The sequence below is a fragment of the Aptenodytes forsteri genome, unplaced genomic scaffold (assembly GCF_000699145.1).
Source record: "Aptenodytes forsteri isolate BGI_AS27 unplaced genomic scaffold, ASM69914v1 Scaffold164, whole genome shotgun sequence".
NCBI lineage: Eukaryota > Metazoa > Chordata > Aves > Sphenisciformes > Spheniscidae > Aptenodytes > Aptenodytes forsteri.
Window position 1 is genome coordinate 610,922 of NW_008795527.1, and position 16,885 is coordinate 627,806.

The 16,885-nt window shown below is 38.3% G+C and overlaps 1 protein-coding gene across 1 annotated transcript in view; it reads left to right on the top strand.

Annotated features, from left to right (window-relative positions):
* The first annotated feature begins 8,248 nt into the window (after positions 1–8,248).
* The window catches only part of HIBADH (3-hydroxyisobutyrate dehydrogenase), a 77,855-nt gene continuing 69,218 nt past the window's right edge, over positions 8,249–16,885 (top strand). The window contains exons 1-3 of the mRNA XM_009282019.1: positions 8,249–8,404; positions 12,848–12,957; positions 15,358–15,479. Of these exons, the coding sequence (XP_009280294.1) occupies positions 8,258–8,404; positions 12,848–12,957; positions 15,358–15,479 (379 nt within the window). The 5' untranslated portion in view covers positions 8,249–8,257. The remainder of the gene's footprint in view (positions 8,405–12,847; positions 12,958–15,357; positions 15,480–16,885) is intronic.

Below are 16,885 nucleotides of genomic sequence, written 5' to 3' on the forward strand. Positions count from 1 at the left end.
GCCGCGTTATTTGAGGCCGTTCCGGAGCTTCGGAGTGGCTTAGCAATAAATGTTTTCATTCATTTGCTTGAAATAGCATGCCTGGAAGTTATCGGAGCCCACAAGTGTTTCCTGTGGCACCAGTGACATGTCAGCAGTACCTGTCACCTAGATTTGGGTAGTTCAACCCTCTCAATCATTGTACCCGATTATTTTCCTTAAACTGAAGGTAAATCCAGCGGCACTTCCTCCTGTTCCAGCTCCGCAGGTGCTCTCTCGCACATATGGTGGATTCATGGGTGGTGGAAGGAGCAAACACCTCTAAGTGTCCTGTCGGTGCAAGTGAACGAAGAATGTACTTGCAGAACTGGCGCCCAAACCTTTTCCCTTTTCTAACTTGGAAATCACGCTACTGTTTCCAAGTCTTTTACCTGCTGAAGAAGATAATTGAAAATACATCTTCAGTAGTCTTTTCAATGCCATTTCGATAGCAGTCTGTTGCTCGTGTATGTTACTGTAGAGTTAGGCTCCAAACAGACAAATAGGTGAAGACTTTTCAAGTAGTGAAGTGGAAGAAATATGCTATTTTAAATGGTATATGATTCTAAAATCTTGACCCTTAAAGTGTTTCAGGAATTATTTAATTGTTTTTAAGTAAGTAACTTCTTAAAAATCGTAATTCCCCTTTAAACCTCATTTAAACCGATCAATGAAAAGTGTTTGACACTTAATTTTGAAATTAGCTTTCAGTGTTATTTTTGTTTGACTGTCTTTCTTCCGCTAAGGCATGGGGTTTTTTAATAGTTGCAGCTCTGCTGTTGTGCTAAGTAATAGCTCAGGTGCAGCAGGCATATTGGTCACATGCTAGTAAAGTTAAATACAGGAGACCTGTTTGTGTGTTTAGTACGTTTTGTGATACCACAATTGAAAGCAGTAGCTTTCAATGTGTTTTGAACTTTCTGTTTATGGTAGCTGTCAGATATTTCTGTAAGAGCTTTGAAATCTGCTGTCTTGGTCAATATTCCAATGGGCATGTTTAATGTAGAGAAGATGGAAGGGATCTCGTTTCTTGTGAAAAGCAACCCAAAACGCTACACTGGCCCTTAAAGTTGAAAAATATAGTTTGTCTTTGCCTGAAGACCTGAGCAAGAAACTGTGACTAAGGAGAAATTGTGACTTTCCCAAGAAACTTCCATAAAACAGAATTTCACCCACAGCGTTTAGGCTCTGACTTACTTAGTCAGTAGTGACAGCGCTGAAAATCCTGTTGACTCTGAGAAGTGTTTATGGGATGAAGGTCTAAGCATTAAGCCTTCTTAACTGCTAAGCTCTACTGCTTAGTTATATGTCAAGGTTTCCCCATCTCTAATGCGTTTATTAGGTTTGCCATCCTTTTCTTTAGTTTTGAGTAGTCTAAAAGTTGTCCTTTGAGTAGTGATTTCATCAACTGTCGTTCTGAGTGAAACGCCCTCCTAGCGAAGGAACTCTGCCAGCTCTGAGAGCTGTCCAACACCCCAGCTTGGTTAGCGAGTGGCATACCTTCGTTCACTTACTGAATGCTCCTTAGTTACTTGGTCAGTTGCTCTTTGCAGCTGGCACAGATCGTGATGGATTGTTTCTTCTGTATGTTTATACCAGAGGCTGTTAAATCATCTAGGAGGAAAATAGCTGAGGGCAGATTTTGGAGGAGCATCTTGGGTATGTATGTTTGTGTATTAGCAAATTGGAAAGAGACCATGTAGTCTTGTGATCTGCAGCTGCCAGTCGCTGGCAAAGGTGCTTCCTGGAGAGGGTGTATATGACCTTGCTTAAAAATACATTTTTGATGGATGTGGAGAAATCCTTCCTGGGGACTGCTAGGGGGGATGAAAGCAGGGCTAATGAGGTATCGTGGCTGAGAAAGGAAGATTTTCTGGTGAATGAAGATTCATCAGCTGAGGGAGCTGTTCATCAAAGAAGACAGTACCCTGCTAGAGAACGAAAATGTCCTTACAAATAGTTTTGGATGAGTAGTAGAGACCCATTCAGTTAATAGTTAAATAGTACTTTTGTTGATGCAGGAGCTGTGTTTGAACTGTCGAATGATTCCATGCTCTGGTGCAGAGAAGCATTAATTACTAAGCAATGATTATGACAGAAAGACCTGCTGCTCTGAAGTCCAGCACATTACTTAATTACGGGGTCAAGTGTACACTTGATTTTTTTTTTAGATGAAAAGTACATACTACATGTTTTTGTCTTTAATGTATTAGCAAATGTTTAATGAGGTACAGCTACAGATAAGAAAAATGAGGTAAGAAGACTCTGACTGTTACAAGATAGCATGTCTGTTTTGCATCAGCAGACCTTTACAGAGGCAAGGAAAAGCAAGTGGGATGTTTTCAATGTAAAGCTGGCCAAATTTAGAGTCTTGTAATCTTCTTAAATTATGATTTTGGCAGAGTGCAATTCTCAAAATCATTGCATAACCTTTAAAAGCCTGTGACCCTGGGGCAATTTAAATTCCATTGGCAAAAGCTTCTAGGAGCAGAAAGACCTGATTCTGCCCATGTACAGCTGGCCCCTCTAACTTCTATGTTTCTCCATCTAGTTCCCTCCAGGATCTAGTTCAGTAGAGGTTTTATGAGCTTCCATAGAGAAGTCTGCACAAAACACACAAGCTCTCTCTGATCCTTTCTTTCAAAGCAGGAAGGAGAAAAGGGATGGTGTCTTCTGTTGTACTTGTACCAGAACATAAGATGCTAAATCGGTGGCAAAATCCTTCATTTAGTGACTTGACTTGAATTGTCATCATGTTTCCCTCTCCTTGTCAAGTTACTTGATATGCAACTGTACTTTCTCATAAAGACCTGAGCAAAACCAGCAACTTCAGTAGCTGAGCCTCCTCTGGGCATCTTCCCATGCTCCTGTTAAATCTCACCTACTGGGTTGGAAAAGCGCTCAAGATTCACTGATCCAGAGAGATCAAGAATATTAATATGACTTGCAACCACTCTGATTAGGAAATTCATATGGGACAGGAATATGTGTGCTATTATCCCTTGTGCGAGATCTATGGGTTTCGTTTGACTGTGGAGCTAGGGATTCCACCCCGGGGGCTAGACATTTTGATGAACATGGTTCAAAATAGATTTTATAAAGCCAAAAAGTAAGTAATATAGTTGAGATTACAAGTTGAGAGTTACTGGTTCCTCAGTCCTGTTCTTGGCCAGTTAGACTGTGCTTTCCTTCGGAGTACAAGCATATTGGACCTTTTCCAGCTCTACTGTCTGTGGTCCTATCCAGCTATTAGTTCCTTTTTGTTTGAATACAAAGAGATGTCCTCTGCACTGCGTATTATAGTGTCTGTGCAGTCTAGTATTTGCAGTGAATTCAAGGCACCACTGGAGCTGAAATTCTTTCTTGAAACTGTAAGAGTCATTACTTTGGGAGATAGTGTGAAATGAAATGTAAACATCTGAAATGATCTAAACTTGTAACTGTCATCGTTCAGGTTAAAAAGAAAATTGCTTTCAGTATCCTCACATAGAAGCTTGAAAAGACAAGTTTTAGGTCATTGACAGGCCAGGTATTCTAAGGACAGGATTGCAATCTGTGCATTTCTGTATTTACTCTCTTAATGGATGTATTTTGTTCAGGAAAAGGCATTCAGAGATTCATAAACTCTTGCTGATTTTTTAATTAAATTATTTTTAAGGTAAAATTCTTGTGAAATTGTAGATTAGGTCAAGTGTTTCTATTGTAGGCTGACTTTTCAAAGCAAAACATTTTTATCTGTATTGTCTATAAGCCCCCAATATGGCAAGAGGGTCATAAATTGATCCTCCTCATCAATGGAGCCTTCATAGGCACGGCGCTCTGCGAGCACATGTTCCCTCAAGAGAATAATGAAGACTCTCCTGGGAAAAGCCCAAATTCTTTGGAGACAGTGTAGCTGTAGCTGGTTTTGCTCACAATTAACTTGATTTATAGATTAACCTATGTTGCTGGTTCTATTCCCAGTGAAGGAGAATTAGTTGCACATGGTGATTATTGCAGTGATTATTTTAAAAGTAGCTTCTACTGCTCCTACTTTGGATGTTCTGCCCTCTGTTAGAAGTTGAATGTGGACTGGGCATTTTTCCAGCCATGTGATTGCAGCAGGTTACTGTAGTTTTTATGGTTGAAGTAAAATGGACCCAATACCACAGGGACAGTTTCTGCAAATGAATTGATGAGATCAGTTAAGCGTACGTGTATGTGAGTTTGCAGAATGTCAATCCTTAGATGTTTGAATTACACAGTTATTTCAAAACCGAGCCTGTGCCATGTATCAAATGGTAAACAGTGCCTAGATATTCAAGCTGGACATCACTTTCCATGATAGCACCTGTGGAGTTTCATCTAATATGAAGATGTGAAAAATCGTGTCTTCTTAAACTTCCTCTGTTTGGGAAACCCCCACTGTCTTACGTAGTCATTAAAAAATAAGCCATGATTCTAAATGCAGTTGATTCAAATTTAATTGAAATCAGCTCTATTAGGTATGTCTGTGAGCTGATTTAATCAGCCCTTTAAAGCGGTTTTCCTATATTTGGGTACCTGGGGATCCGGAGGTTTTTCAAAGCTGTTAATCAAATTATATAATTTTAAAGTGGCTAATTTAACACTGGGCTGTGAGAAGTTAAACCAAACTAAGAAGTCAGAAACTGAGTCAGGAATTGGACTATTTCTCTAACAGGTCCCAATTTCTGTGGATTTGAATATGTTCTAGTTAGCACAGGACAGAAAATGGTCCCTGATTCATGAACTAAGACAGGAGAAAATCAACAGAGACAGACAAAAGGGGAAATAATAGAATACAGTGACGCAATAATAATACCGATCAGCATGTTGCCTCGTATTCCAGCCTAACTGTTGCTATGGCTTCTGGGGATATTGCAAAATGAAGACTTTTAAGGAAGGCCTTATAGTAGAAGAATGAATTAGTTTCATGGATATTCACATTGTGAAGAGCTGCCTTAGAGAAATAATAGAGATGCTTGTTGGCAATAGGCCTGTCATTGCAGTCCAATTACCAACTGATGTCTTAATAGTAAGATGTGATGATAGCCATGAAAAGTCGTCAAAGCAAAGCAGTTTTGTAGAGAAAAGTAAGGCAGAGAAGGAGTGACAGAAAGTAGCATGGGCAAAATGTCCTCCTCAATTCCCAGTATTTCCATGAAGATCAAGGCAAGATTGTGTCTGTTAAGTTGAGGCAGGTGGCCAGGTTCTGAAGTCGCTGAGATGTCAGATATGATGAAGGAGGGATCAATGAGATTTAAGCAGATCATGGATGGGTCTTCTAGGCTGTAGGTATGAGTGACAGGCATCACTGCTGGTGTCAGCACTGACATAGAAAAAAGGTATCGAGAAAGTTTTCTGAAGACAATTAAGAGATTTCTTGATGTTTAGTTTGAGGTGCTGGTTAGATGTCCATGAGGTGGTGTGAGAAAAGAAGAGATCAGGATAAAAGTGAAGAGTCTACAAGAATGAGCCTAGACATGGTAGCCAGATTTATGCTTCCAATGAGGTTACTTGGAATTCACAGAAACAAAAAAACCTGAGGTTTGGAAGCAGAGTTAACTTTAAAGCTAGATCAGGTTGTTCAGGATGCTCCAAGGTTGCTCCAAGGATAGAGGCCACCACTTCTTTGTGTGGCCTGTTCCACTGCAGAACCTTTCTCCTCATCAGGGATGCTTTTCTTACTTCCAGCTGGAATTTCCCTTCCTGCAGCTTTTGGCCATTGCCCCATGTCCTATTGTTCTGCACCTCTGTGAAGAATCTGGCTTCATTTGCTCTGTAACTCTTCTTCCCTCCCACTCCGTAGGTAGTGGAAGACTGCAATTAGCCTTTGCTTCTCCAGGCTAAGCAAAGACAGTTCCCTTAGCCTCTGCTTATACGCCATATTCTCCAGCTCCTCAGTCGTCTTAATTGATGTGTGCTGGGCTCTCTGCAGTTTGACCACATCTCTTGTGTATTGTGCTGCGTAGAGTGGAATCACCGATTTCGTTGACTTGTGTATGCTCTTGCTAATATAGGGCAGTATGTAATTAACCTTTTGCTACAAGGATGCACTACTGACTCATGGTCAACTTGCTGTCTACAGGAATCCACAGGTCCTTTTCTGCAGAGCTGTAACCTGTCTAGCCAGTCCTCAGCCTGCAATGACGTCTCCTGCCCCAAGTACAGGACATTGTGTTTGTCTTTGTTGAACTTCTCGAGGCCCATTTCTCCAGTCTTTCTGAATGATAGCCCTGCCCTGCAGTTTTTCAGCCATTCCCCCCAGTTTGGTGCCATACGTGATCTTGCTGTGGGTGCTTATGTCCCATCATCACAGTCATTGATGAAATTTTTAAGCAGCAGCAGCCCCAGTATTGACCCATGAAGAACATCCTGCGTAACTGACTGTTGCTAGTCTTTGAACCACTGATCACTATTGTTTAAACCCAACAGTCCAGACAATACTTCTTGCATCAGGCAGTCTTGCAGTCCAGTCCAGTGCATACTTTCCCCATTTGGCTACAGGATACTAGAGGAGGCTGTTTTGAAAGCTTTACTGAAGTCAAGGTAAATAAGATCCACTGGTATTGAGAGGGTAGAGAAAGAAAGATGCTGAAAACCAGGACTTGAACCTCCACGGGAAGCTGGAAACTTCGGGCTAGCAAAAGGAGCAAATTTAGATTAGTGTAAGTGATATACTGGGAAAGGCTGACTCCTAGAAACTATGAGAAGAAAAGACTCCAAGATGATTACTATGGCCGATGATGGTGTTTTAGGCTCTTTGTTAATTTGTTTCCTAGATTTGACATCTAACACTTCTTAAAAAAGCAATGTGCTTGTTTCCTGACTATCTCAGTTTGCACTAAGCATTTTCCCGGTGCAGTTTTCTTTTAAATTGTGCTACTTCTCTAGCTATGTAATTGCTGCAGGCATCTGTGGAAACTGTCTCAGACCAAAGTTCTCTCAACAAACCTGATTTATTAAATGTGGCACTTCCAAAATAGTGCTGCAGATGAAAGAGCATGATCATTGCTGGCTGAGAAGGAGCTTAAAGTCAGAAAAACTTTAACATGATTAATCAAGTGTTATTGGCCTAAAGAGGATTCTTTGCTAAGCATTGAGACCTCTTAGAGCCTAGATCCAGCTTAGGCACATCTTCTGTATGTGCACTTCAGAGTTACAGTAGTTCCGTAGTTAGTCAGTCTTGTTTCTGGCTTAGTTGCCCCATGCCTTATTGTTCATTCTGCATAACTTTTTCCTTTGCCGTAAAGGAGAAATTATTTTATGTAATCAGCAAACCCAATTTGGCACTGCCAAATTGTGCTGCCCTTGGATTAGGAGTGTTTAGAGTGATGAGACAGTGATTGCAGTAGATGGATGCCTGCGACACTACTTACTGTCCAGCATTTGATACTCACTAACTACTTGTAAAAAGTAACTGACTGAAACTGTAGTGTTTCCTGTAGATTGTAGATTATGCTTTATAGTTCTGTCTTGGTAGTACAGCAAATAGAATACAGTGGTTATTCCTGTAAAGACTTCATTGTTTTGTATTTATACTCTAGTTTGTTCTAGTTTTCAGTATTTGCTTTTAAACTATAGTGCAAGTGATTACATGGCTCAAAGAACTGTCAATGATTTATTATTGAGACTTCTACTTTTAGGTTAGTGGTTTCTATCTGGGTGCAGGATCAGAAGAGTCCAGTTGCTATCTGTGAGGAGCTGCACGAAATAAAGTGGCAGCCTCAGTCCATTTCTAGAGAACAGGTGCTAAATCCCAGGGCTGCAACCAAAGTTGCAAATAAGGAGCCTGTAAAATATATATATAATTTGATTTTGCATTTCCAGTTTAGTATTTAGGCACATAACAAAACACAGGCAAGCCTGCATATTTTAAGTCTGTGTTTGAGCTCCTCTCAAACTGAAACTCAGACCTTAGCTTTCAGGGATGTTGCTTCAAGTTTGATTATTACTATACTTTTTGAAACACTCACATTTTCCTAATTAAAATAATTCTCTTTGCTATGTAAGAAATCATTCAGGGATGGTATTTGTGGCCCAATGTGAACTACAATCTACGGTTTAAATTACGTGGAATAGGAATCACATTGCTGCCCTTTTTAAGTTTACCCATTGAAGTTGTCTAAATCGCTGCAAACAGATTACATGCTAGCTTTTGTTACATCATTGTTACACATTACTCTAAAATACAAATATATTGATATTTATTGTTTTGAAATCAGTGTGTTCTAGGGCAATGGCTTCCAAAACCCCAGTTGGATTCATTGGGCTGGGTAACATGGGAAATCCAATGGCAAAAAACCTGGTAAAACATGGATATCCAGTTATTGCATATGATGTGTTCCCAGAAGCTTGCAAAGAATTTCAAGACTTGGGTGCTCAGGTATAGTAATAAACTTTCCTTATTCCAACAATAACTGTATGTATTGAATGGTTCTTGCATGCGATATTTTTTAAATAATCTGTTTTTTTCTTGGTTAAGATCACAATAGGAATTAAAACAGCTTAGTGAACACAGTCTGAAATCTGGGAGGTTTCGCATGGAGCAAAGTCATGATTCTACCCTAAGTCATTTTCATGCCGTCAGCCAGAATTGCTACCTTGTTGGACTTCTCTAGCTAGCTTTTTTCCCCCCTTTTTATGAGAGTAGGTTGATGGCCTGTTCTTTCACCTCCTTCTTTCTCCTGCTTCCTCCTCCCCCAGGTCTAGATGGCCAGTGGGCTGCTTTTCATCTGGTTCCTACTTTGACCTTTTCAGGTTAGATGACCCTAGTTAAAAATTCCTGCTGGCACAGCTGTAAGGGTTATAGGGACATATGAGCTTTCCTGCTGCTTCAAGGTGCAGTCCTCACGGGCAGGGGAAAAATCTAATTATTTAAGTGCTTATTCTCTTGGAGGTGAGGAAGGTTATGGTGAGAGAAGAGGAAGGAATGAAAAGGAAAAAGGAGGGAAGGAAATTGATCACATTAAGGACGTTTACCTTCCTGCCATATAACCTGTGAAATCTTGGCCCCGTTCCAGTCAGTGCTATTGCTTTTGTTGATCTGTTAATGCACCCAGAAACCCATTCAGTCTCTCAGATGGTTGGGACTGTCTTTTCTAAGTGTCTGAAATGTATTTGAATGTTTTTGACATACTTCAAAGCTACAGTAGTTTAGATAGTTGTGGTTGGATGGGTAGGTGCATAAAACACTGAAACAAAAGAATATACTTAAGTAAGAAGAAAGTAAGGAGAAACCAATGCAAAAATAATACTCTGGTGTGACAGTGTAGAGGGTAGGATGAAATTTTCCAGTGGTGGCAAGGAAATTGTAGGTAGATCTAGATAGAGGAATTGTATGACTTGAGAGTCTACACTGTTGGAGCTAATTGCAGCTGTTTTAAGTAATGAGGTAACATCAAGATTCCCAAAAGATAAAATGATAAAGTGCACCTGTTGATAATTAATTGCAGCTCCCCCTGAATAATTACAGAATCTTGGCCTTAAGTGGGAAAGTAAGCTTTTCAGCTTGTTTTCCTAGCTACTGTTTTTATTTTGTTAAAGCAGCTGAGACCCTCAGGCGTCAACCAGACCTGTCTTGAGCAAGAGGCTGGGCAAATGGAAAGGAAGTCTGTTTTGAACAATTGGTTGTATTTTTAATTCATGTTTTGCAGTGGGATCTCTTTGCTGTGGCTGCCCATTTGGATAGCTTATTGCCATAGTAATAGAATCCTTGGCATCCGCTGCAAGACTTAACGTGATATTAAAGGTGAACTGTAATGCTTTTAAAAATAAAGCCAAAACTATGTTTTAAGATTGTAAATCACTAAGAGAATACGTGGGTAGGCTTAAATACAAATAAAACACACTTAAAGAATATATGTGAACATAACTTGATCTATAGGTGTAAATCCTACCCCAACATTTTTTTCAGGACTTGGAAACTTGTGGGTCCAGGGGGCCTTGTAGAAACTACTGTAGAAGGAACATTGGGCTCCGAGGGCTGCTTTCTCTTTGGTCTGGCTGGTAGGCTAAAACCATCAGGAGTGTTACAGAGGTGAAAAGATGTCCCCCAAGAGACAGTAAATATTGTCAAATGTCCATTGTTTAAAGTCAGTGCTACTACTAAGGTATACGGAGGATGTTGATCATAAGTCTGCATATTCTGTGACTCCGCTTTCTTTAGTCTCTGAAGAGCTAAAGAGCTGGGAGGAAGTTTATGTCAGGAGGCAGCCACCTGCCTGCTGATGGTAAGTAGTAAGGGGAAAACTGGCTGAGCAGGAGCATATAGAACCACTTGGGGTGAAACTTGGAGAAAGTTGCAAGGCTACAAACAAGGGAGAATACTGAACAGTGCTGTAAGCAAGTAGGCTGCCTCCACACTCTACTGTAGTCTCTTCCCCTTCCTCATAGTTACCGCTTTCTTTCTCACACAGCGGAGTGCATGTATGTCACACAGTTACTTTGCTTCAGTTTACATATCTTTGAATCATATCTCACATTTGGAAGTTTGAGACCATTACTGAAGTCATCTGATAAAAACAGAGCTTTCTTCAGTGTATTCAGTGAGAATGGCATTTCAGGCAAGCAGAATTATTAATTGACTTATTGTAAATATAAAGAAAAAAATAGCGTAGCATTTTGGAACAAATATAAGCAGATGTGCATATTGAAGGGCATAAACCAATGACCAGTATGAAGAAAAATCTCCCCTATCGAGTTGCATACTGCAAAAGTTTGCTTGAACTGGCAAGTATCAGAACATGTATGGAACTTGCTGGGCTGCTACTCTGAGCCAGTATGGTCTATGTGAATAATCAGCAATTAGTATTTGGTATGTTTTTTTAAGGTTACACATATATTCTTAATGATGTAAAATGCTTAATGTTTCTTAATAGCTTTCAAATCATTCAACTTTATTTCTGAGACAGGAAGTCCCAAATAAAAAAAAGTTTTGTATGTTGCTTGTTGAACCAAGTAGGTAGGTTTCCTCTGGGATTATTAATCATATTTGTTACAGTACCGAAAAGCCAAGAATGACAATTCCCGCTTTAATTCCCACTTTTTTTTGCTACTTACATCCTCACTCCTCCTCTAATAATACACATTGGGACTGAACCAAACCAGAGATACTCAGAACTAAAGAGGAAGGTGTCATACTCCTATATAAAGAGCTAGGCTCTCCAGTCTCCAGGGAAGCAAGTCATAAAATTAACTAATCAGGTATAGAAGCTTTTCTGCTTATAATTGCCTCATTTATTCCTCCCAACCTTTGTTCTTTGGACTAGAGTATGTTTCCTTTTATAACTGTGCGTTATACCAGATGTTTTGTGTAGTTTTAACTTATTCTTTCAAAACAAAAACTGCATGTTTCTAAGTCCCATCTATGCCAGTTTCTTTACTTTTTTTTTTTTTTTCAGAGCTTTGCTCAGTGAATATATACAGTCTTCCCTTCTTTTGCTTATTTTACAATAAGTAAAACCGAAATCAGGAAGTTTATCATGCTGTAAACCAGAAAAAATACAAAACAGCATTCAGCATTTGTTACAAATGTGTATATACCTTGCTTTCTTTGATGCTGAGACCTTATAAAAGCATTGTATATAAAAAGATAATATATTTACGTAAGTGCCTTTAGTATCAGAACCAACAAAAATGATAACAAATACCTGTAAGTAAAACCGAAATCAGGAAGTTTATCATGCTGTATCCCAGAAATCCTTCAAAATATTATTCAGCATTTGTTACAAATGTGTATATACCTTGCTTTCTTTGATGCTGAGACCTTATAAAAGCATTGTATATAAAAAGATAATATATTTACGTAAGTGCCTTTAGTATCAGAACCAACAAAAATGATAACAAATACCTGTAGTTAAAAATAGATAAGGAATGGTGAAACGAGGTCATCAATTCGTTGATTTGTCTACATTATGGAAAGGTCATCATCTTGCTTCCGGCTTGGAACCTAATTCCTTTCAGTAAAACTACCTGAATGAGTGAAATCAGATTTGATCCTCGTGCGAGCTATGAATGTATTAACAATGCATTTTCTAAAGAAATGAATTATTGAAAACTAGTATTGGACAAAAATGTTAGTGGCAAATGCCTTCTTGGTAAAACTCTGTGTTCTTTGAGTTCATCGGCAAAACTCAGTACTTCAGCTATCAGTATTTCACTTGCTGTGTACGTATCTTAAATACCATACTGCCTGCCTCTGACGAGGAGCTGGGGAAGGTAAGTTAAGTATGTTTATTTAACAACAAATAGCTAACAATATATTTTGAAACCTATTCAGACATTTTCGGTGAAGTATGCTTGAGCTGATAATTTTCTTTTTTTGAAAATGTCAGCCATAATACTGTGAGAATCATCAGTTAGTTTATCTGATTTTTTTTAAGGGGAGGCTCAGAGGTGCATTAAGCCTTTTATTTCTCTTTTCCTCAGTTTTCCTCTCTTCCAAAGCCAAGGGAAAAAAAGAGATTTTTGTCATCCTTAGTGTTGTCCCTCCTTAGAAACATTGTAGAGTGATATTTTGCATAGATGCATAGTTTATAATGAATTGAAGATTCATGAATGGGTTGATAGGATGCAAGCATCCCCATTGATGGATGTTCTGGAGGAACTTCTGTGACATGACATCCTTTTCAGTTTTTTTTATTTTTCTGTTGCTGGATCAAATTAACTGACATTTCCATTAGGAGGGCACAGTTTGTCTTGTGTTCTAATTTTTTACCTAGCTTAGTTGTGACAGGTGACCTGCAAATACTAAAAACAAACTCAGCAAACATGTTGATATTTCTCTTTCAGGAAATGTAAGCTTATATATTTTTTTCTTCTTTAAAAGGTAACGGATTCCCCAGCAGATGTAGCAGAAAGAGCAGACAGAATTATTACCATGCTGCCTTCTAGTCCCAATGCGATAGAAGTTTACACAGGAGCAAATGGAATTCTAAAGTAAGAATTTGCTGTAGTCTGGAGAATTCCCACTCCTAATCAAGGCTGTGTTACACAGTTTGTCAAATGATCGCTGTTGCTGTAACTCTTGCTGTGCGTTCAGGGCACTTAACTTGATGTTCTCCTCTGTTTTGTCATTATTGATATAGAATAATAATTTATGTGAGTTTGAGACAACTTAACTGACTATTATCTACCTTCTCAGCTGCATGTTTCTTTTACCATAATGTAATGTACTACAGACGAGTATAACTAGAATATTTGCTGGCAACAATTATTTGCTCAAATACATTTTCTTTAACCTGAAATCCTATAACTGAAATGTTCTGAAGAGATGCCATTGTGCCTCATAATATTAAAGTGCATTAACATAGAATAGTTGTTAAGGCTTTATTGATTTCTACTCTTCTTATCTGTTTATTACACAAGAAAATATCTAAAGAGTCTGTTTAATCTGAAACAGTGGTTTTTAACTTTTGTGGAGGGATTTTCACTGAGCCTAAAATCGATAGTTTGCAGAATTCTAAAACTCAAGAGTTTTTGGAGTTGCCAAATTAAAAACTAAATAGTATTTAAAAGGCTCTTCTGGCCATGTGTGCACTGCTTCTAGCAGGCTGACTAAGGCTACTGAATACCTTTGAGGATCATGTAGGATCTTACTGCTATCCAGGTTAATAATGTAAAGGAAGAAATATAGAGCAGACAAAAGTACCGTAGATTGTCTAAAACTGATGATAGCTTTTTTAGTTATTGATTGTAGGCAATATTAAGGTGCAGTGATTAGAAAATTAAATAGGGATTTTCTATTCTCCTTCCAATATAGAAAATAATAGTTGCTTCCTTCTCTTACTGCCCATAGTTTAATTCCCCACAAAGTAGGACTGAGCAGATCTAAGTGTCCGTAGTTTAGATCCTTCAAGGAAGAAGGGTAATTGGATCAGTCCCACAAAGCTGGGCAAACACCTGTGGGAGAATTGTATCCAGGATGGCAGCATTTTGAAGACCGATTGGCAGTACTTACTGATATAATACAGCCAGTTAATCTTTTGAGTACCTAGATGTGGAAAATACTGCGGGAAACAGAGGATGTGGAAAGCAGTCCTGAGCTGCTGTAGTTTCTCAGTCTCCATATTCAAAAGAAGGAAGTGTAATTTGACAGTAGTGGTTAATTGTCGCTCTTAGTGACCTGGCCCTTGGTGACTGGTTTGACTTTGATCATTTTCTGAAGCTTTTTAAGCTTTACTGAAGAAAACATTGATGCTGTGGTGTGTTTAAGGATTAACTTAGTCATCTCGCTGTGTTACCAAGGAGCCTGTGCCACTGCTCCTTGTTCTGAACGTAAGGGGAGATGCTGTAGTACTGTATCTGCCACATTGGGTTTCATTTGCAAACTCACTGCAGCAGCTCATCCCTTCTGTGAAAAAGGACAAGTTCTGCATATGTGGCACTATTTGAGTCTGGAGCTACAATGGGGTCCACAACTGTATGTACATATTGAGAGACTATTTCCAGCTATCTAGGTAATTCGATTCAGTGAAGTTTGCTGTACTGCCAACAGCATGCAAGGTGCAGCGAGGCTCTTCATCTGTCATGTGTAGCTTTAAATTACTTACCTTTTTATGACTGAAAAATTATGTTGTTTGATTTTGTGGTGCTTGCTGGTCCAGTGGACATTAAATCACGGTGCAATTGAATGGAAAGAGGGATAAAAATATAATCAATTTTTTGTTGTTGAGGGCATTAAAAAATTTACTTTAATTGCATTTTTTATAACACATATACAACTTTTTGTGTTCTACAGTTTGGGATACAATTCTTCTGCCTAAATTTACTAGCTATCAGTGGGAAAAACATTTTTCTTCATGCTTCGCTTTAAATCTGCAGTGGGCTTTTGTGGTGTTAGTTATGATCTTTATGTAGAATAAATTGTAGCAATGATTAAAAATGCAATCAGGCTATTCTGATAAGAACTTAAGATATTGTATATATATGGAAAGAAAATTGTATTGTTATATGTGAAATTTTAGGTGGTATCAACATTTAGTTCAGTTGCTTAGAATGTATCTTAGATGATCTGTGTATGATACACTGCTCAAGCTTGCATGATGGCAGGTTTTCCTAGTGCACCCTTTTTGTGTAATTTTTTTACAGTAGTGTTTAGGAAGAACATCCTTTTTTGTGTTTGGGTTTTATTGTGTTTTGAGTCATTCAAAATTGTGCATTAAACATACTCAGGAGTATACATACTGAGCAGATCTTGCTCAACAGAGTTTAAAACTTTGTGTTTATTAGTGTACCAAAAAGTGTCTGTACATTTATCATACTGAGGAAGGCCAGTGCCATGGTAATAGCTGCAGATGTCTTGTGCAACAAATACTTAATAATTAATCTTTATTTTAGGAAAGTGAAGAAAGGCTCATTGCTAATAGATTCCAGTACTATAGATCCTGCAGTTTCAAAAGAGTTAGCCAAAGCAGTTGAAAAAATGGGAGCTGTTTTCATGGATGCCCCAGTTTCTGGAGGTAAGTCTTCATTAACAGCTTACCTCATACTGGACGCGTCTCTTTGTTTGCAATCTCAGCCATCAATTTGTACCCTTGTTGGTACATGTTGCTTTTCTTTGCTATATGTACAGTATTCTTTTTTTTGTTCCATTACATTAAAGAAATGTATGTTATTTTAGGAATATTTTTAGAGTATAGGAATATGCTTTTGTGTTAGACCTGGAGAAACTGAGCTTTCACGTGATACGGTACAGTGGTCCTTTTAATTTAACTTTTTCCAGAAAGTTATGTTTTTATGCAGGTAATCACATCTCTTCAGTCTCCATCTGTTTCTTTCTGTTAGGGAAGGACTGTTTGGTTAACATCAAGCAGTTCTGTTACTTTTTCATTAATTAAAAAGGAGAGAAGGAAGGGGGGAAGAAAGGATTTCATTGTCAAGAAAAACCAAAGCTTTCCTAGCTTTCCTCTGGTTTTATAACAGTTGAAGAATGTGAGTGATATTTGTCTACTCTTGAAGTTGCTAACTATTGATCTCATGAGTATTTAATCTCTTATAAGAAATAATACAGAGCAAGGAAGTCTTTCATTTTGTGGACAGAGGAGAGCAGAAGCATAAAATTAAGGTTTTGAAAACAAAACCACAGCTGATTGTTACTATCATTGAATTCTTCTCTAAAACCCCTAGGATTGGAAGGTGAGGAAAACCCATTTTTTACAATCCACTCTAAAAATTAATGTAAGTGGCATCGTGAGAATTCTTTATTTTCCTGTCTTTAATGAGGTAATTCAGAGAGTTATCCCTGAAAGAATAAAAATACAAAGGGTTGAAAAGAATTTGGCCTTAGAGAGTTTGTCAAAGGTATGATGCCCAAGCTAGAAAGAGCGTAGCCTGAATTTCAGATCATGAAGATGAGTGTGGGTGAGGAGCAAAAACTAACCATCTTTTTAATTTTCAACTGAAAACTAAGGCAGGATTTGGCTACACACTAGATGCCAAAATTTTCATCCAAATTCTCATATTAATAGAAAGTAGCAAGACCCGGGTAGGTGATATTGAAGAATATAATGGGAATGGCAAGGTTCTTGCTTCCCAGTCAAAATATTAGTCCTTGTTTTATAAAGTTAGATAACTTGTCAGCCTGGGAATAAAAACCACAGAAAAAAGTATGTTGTGGATGGATTATATATCTATCTGATCCTTTTCTAAACACAGCATGGCCTTCTACTTACCAGTTGGGCAATTCTGGTATCTTTTATGTGGTTCTCTTCAATCCCTTTCCCCCAAATATGTTGTTTACCTGAGGGAATTATTTACCTTTTGGAAATATCTGTAATTTGTTTTTACCCATAAGTTTTTGCTTTAAGGCTGGCTATGCTATAACTACAAAGAAAGAAAGAAAGAAAAGCTTGATTCCAAACCAACC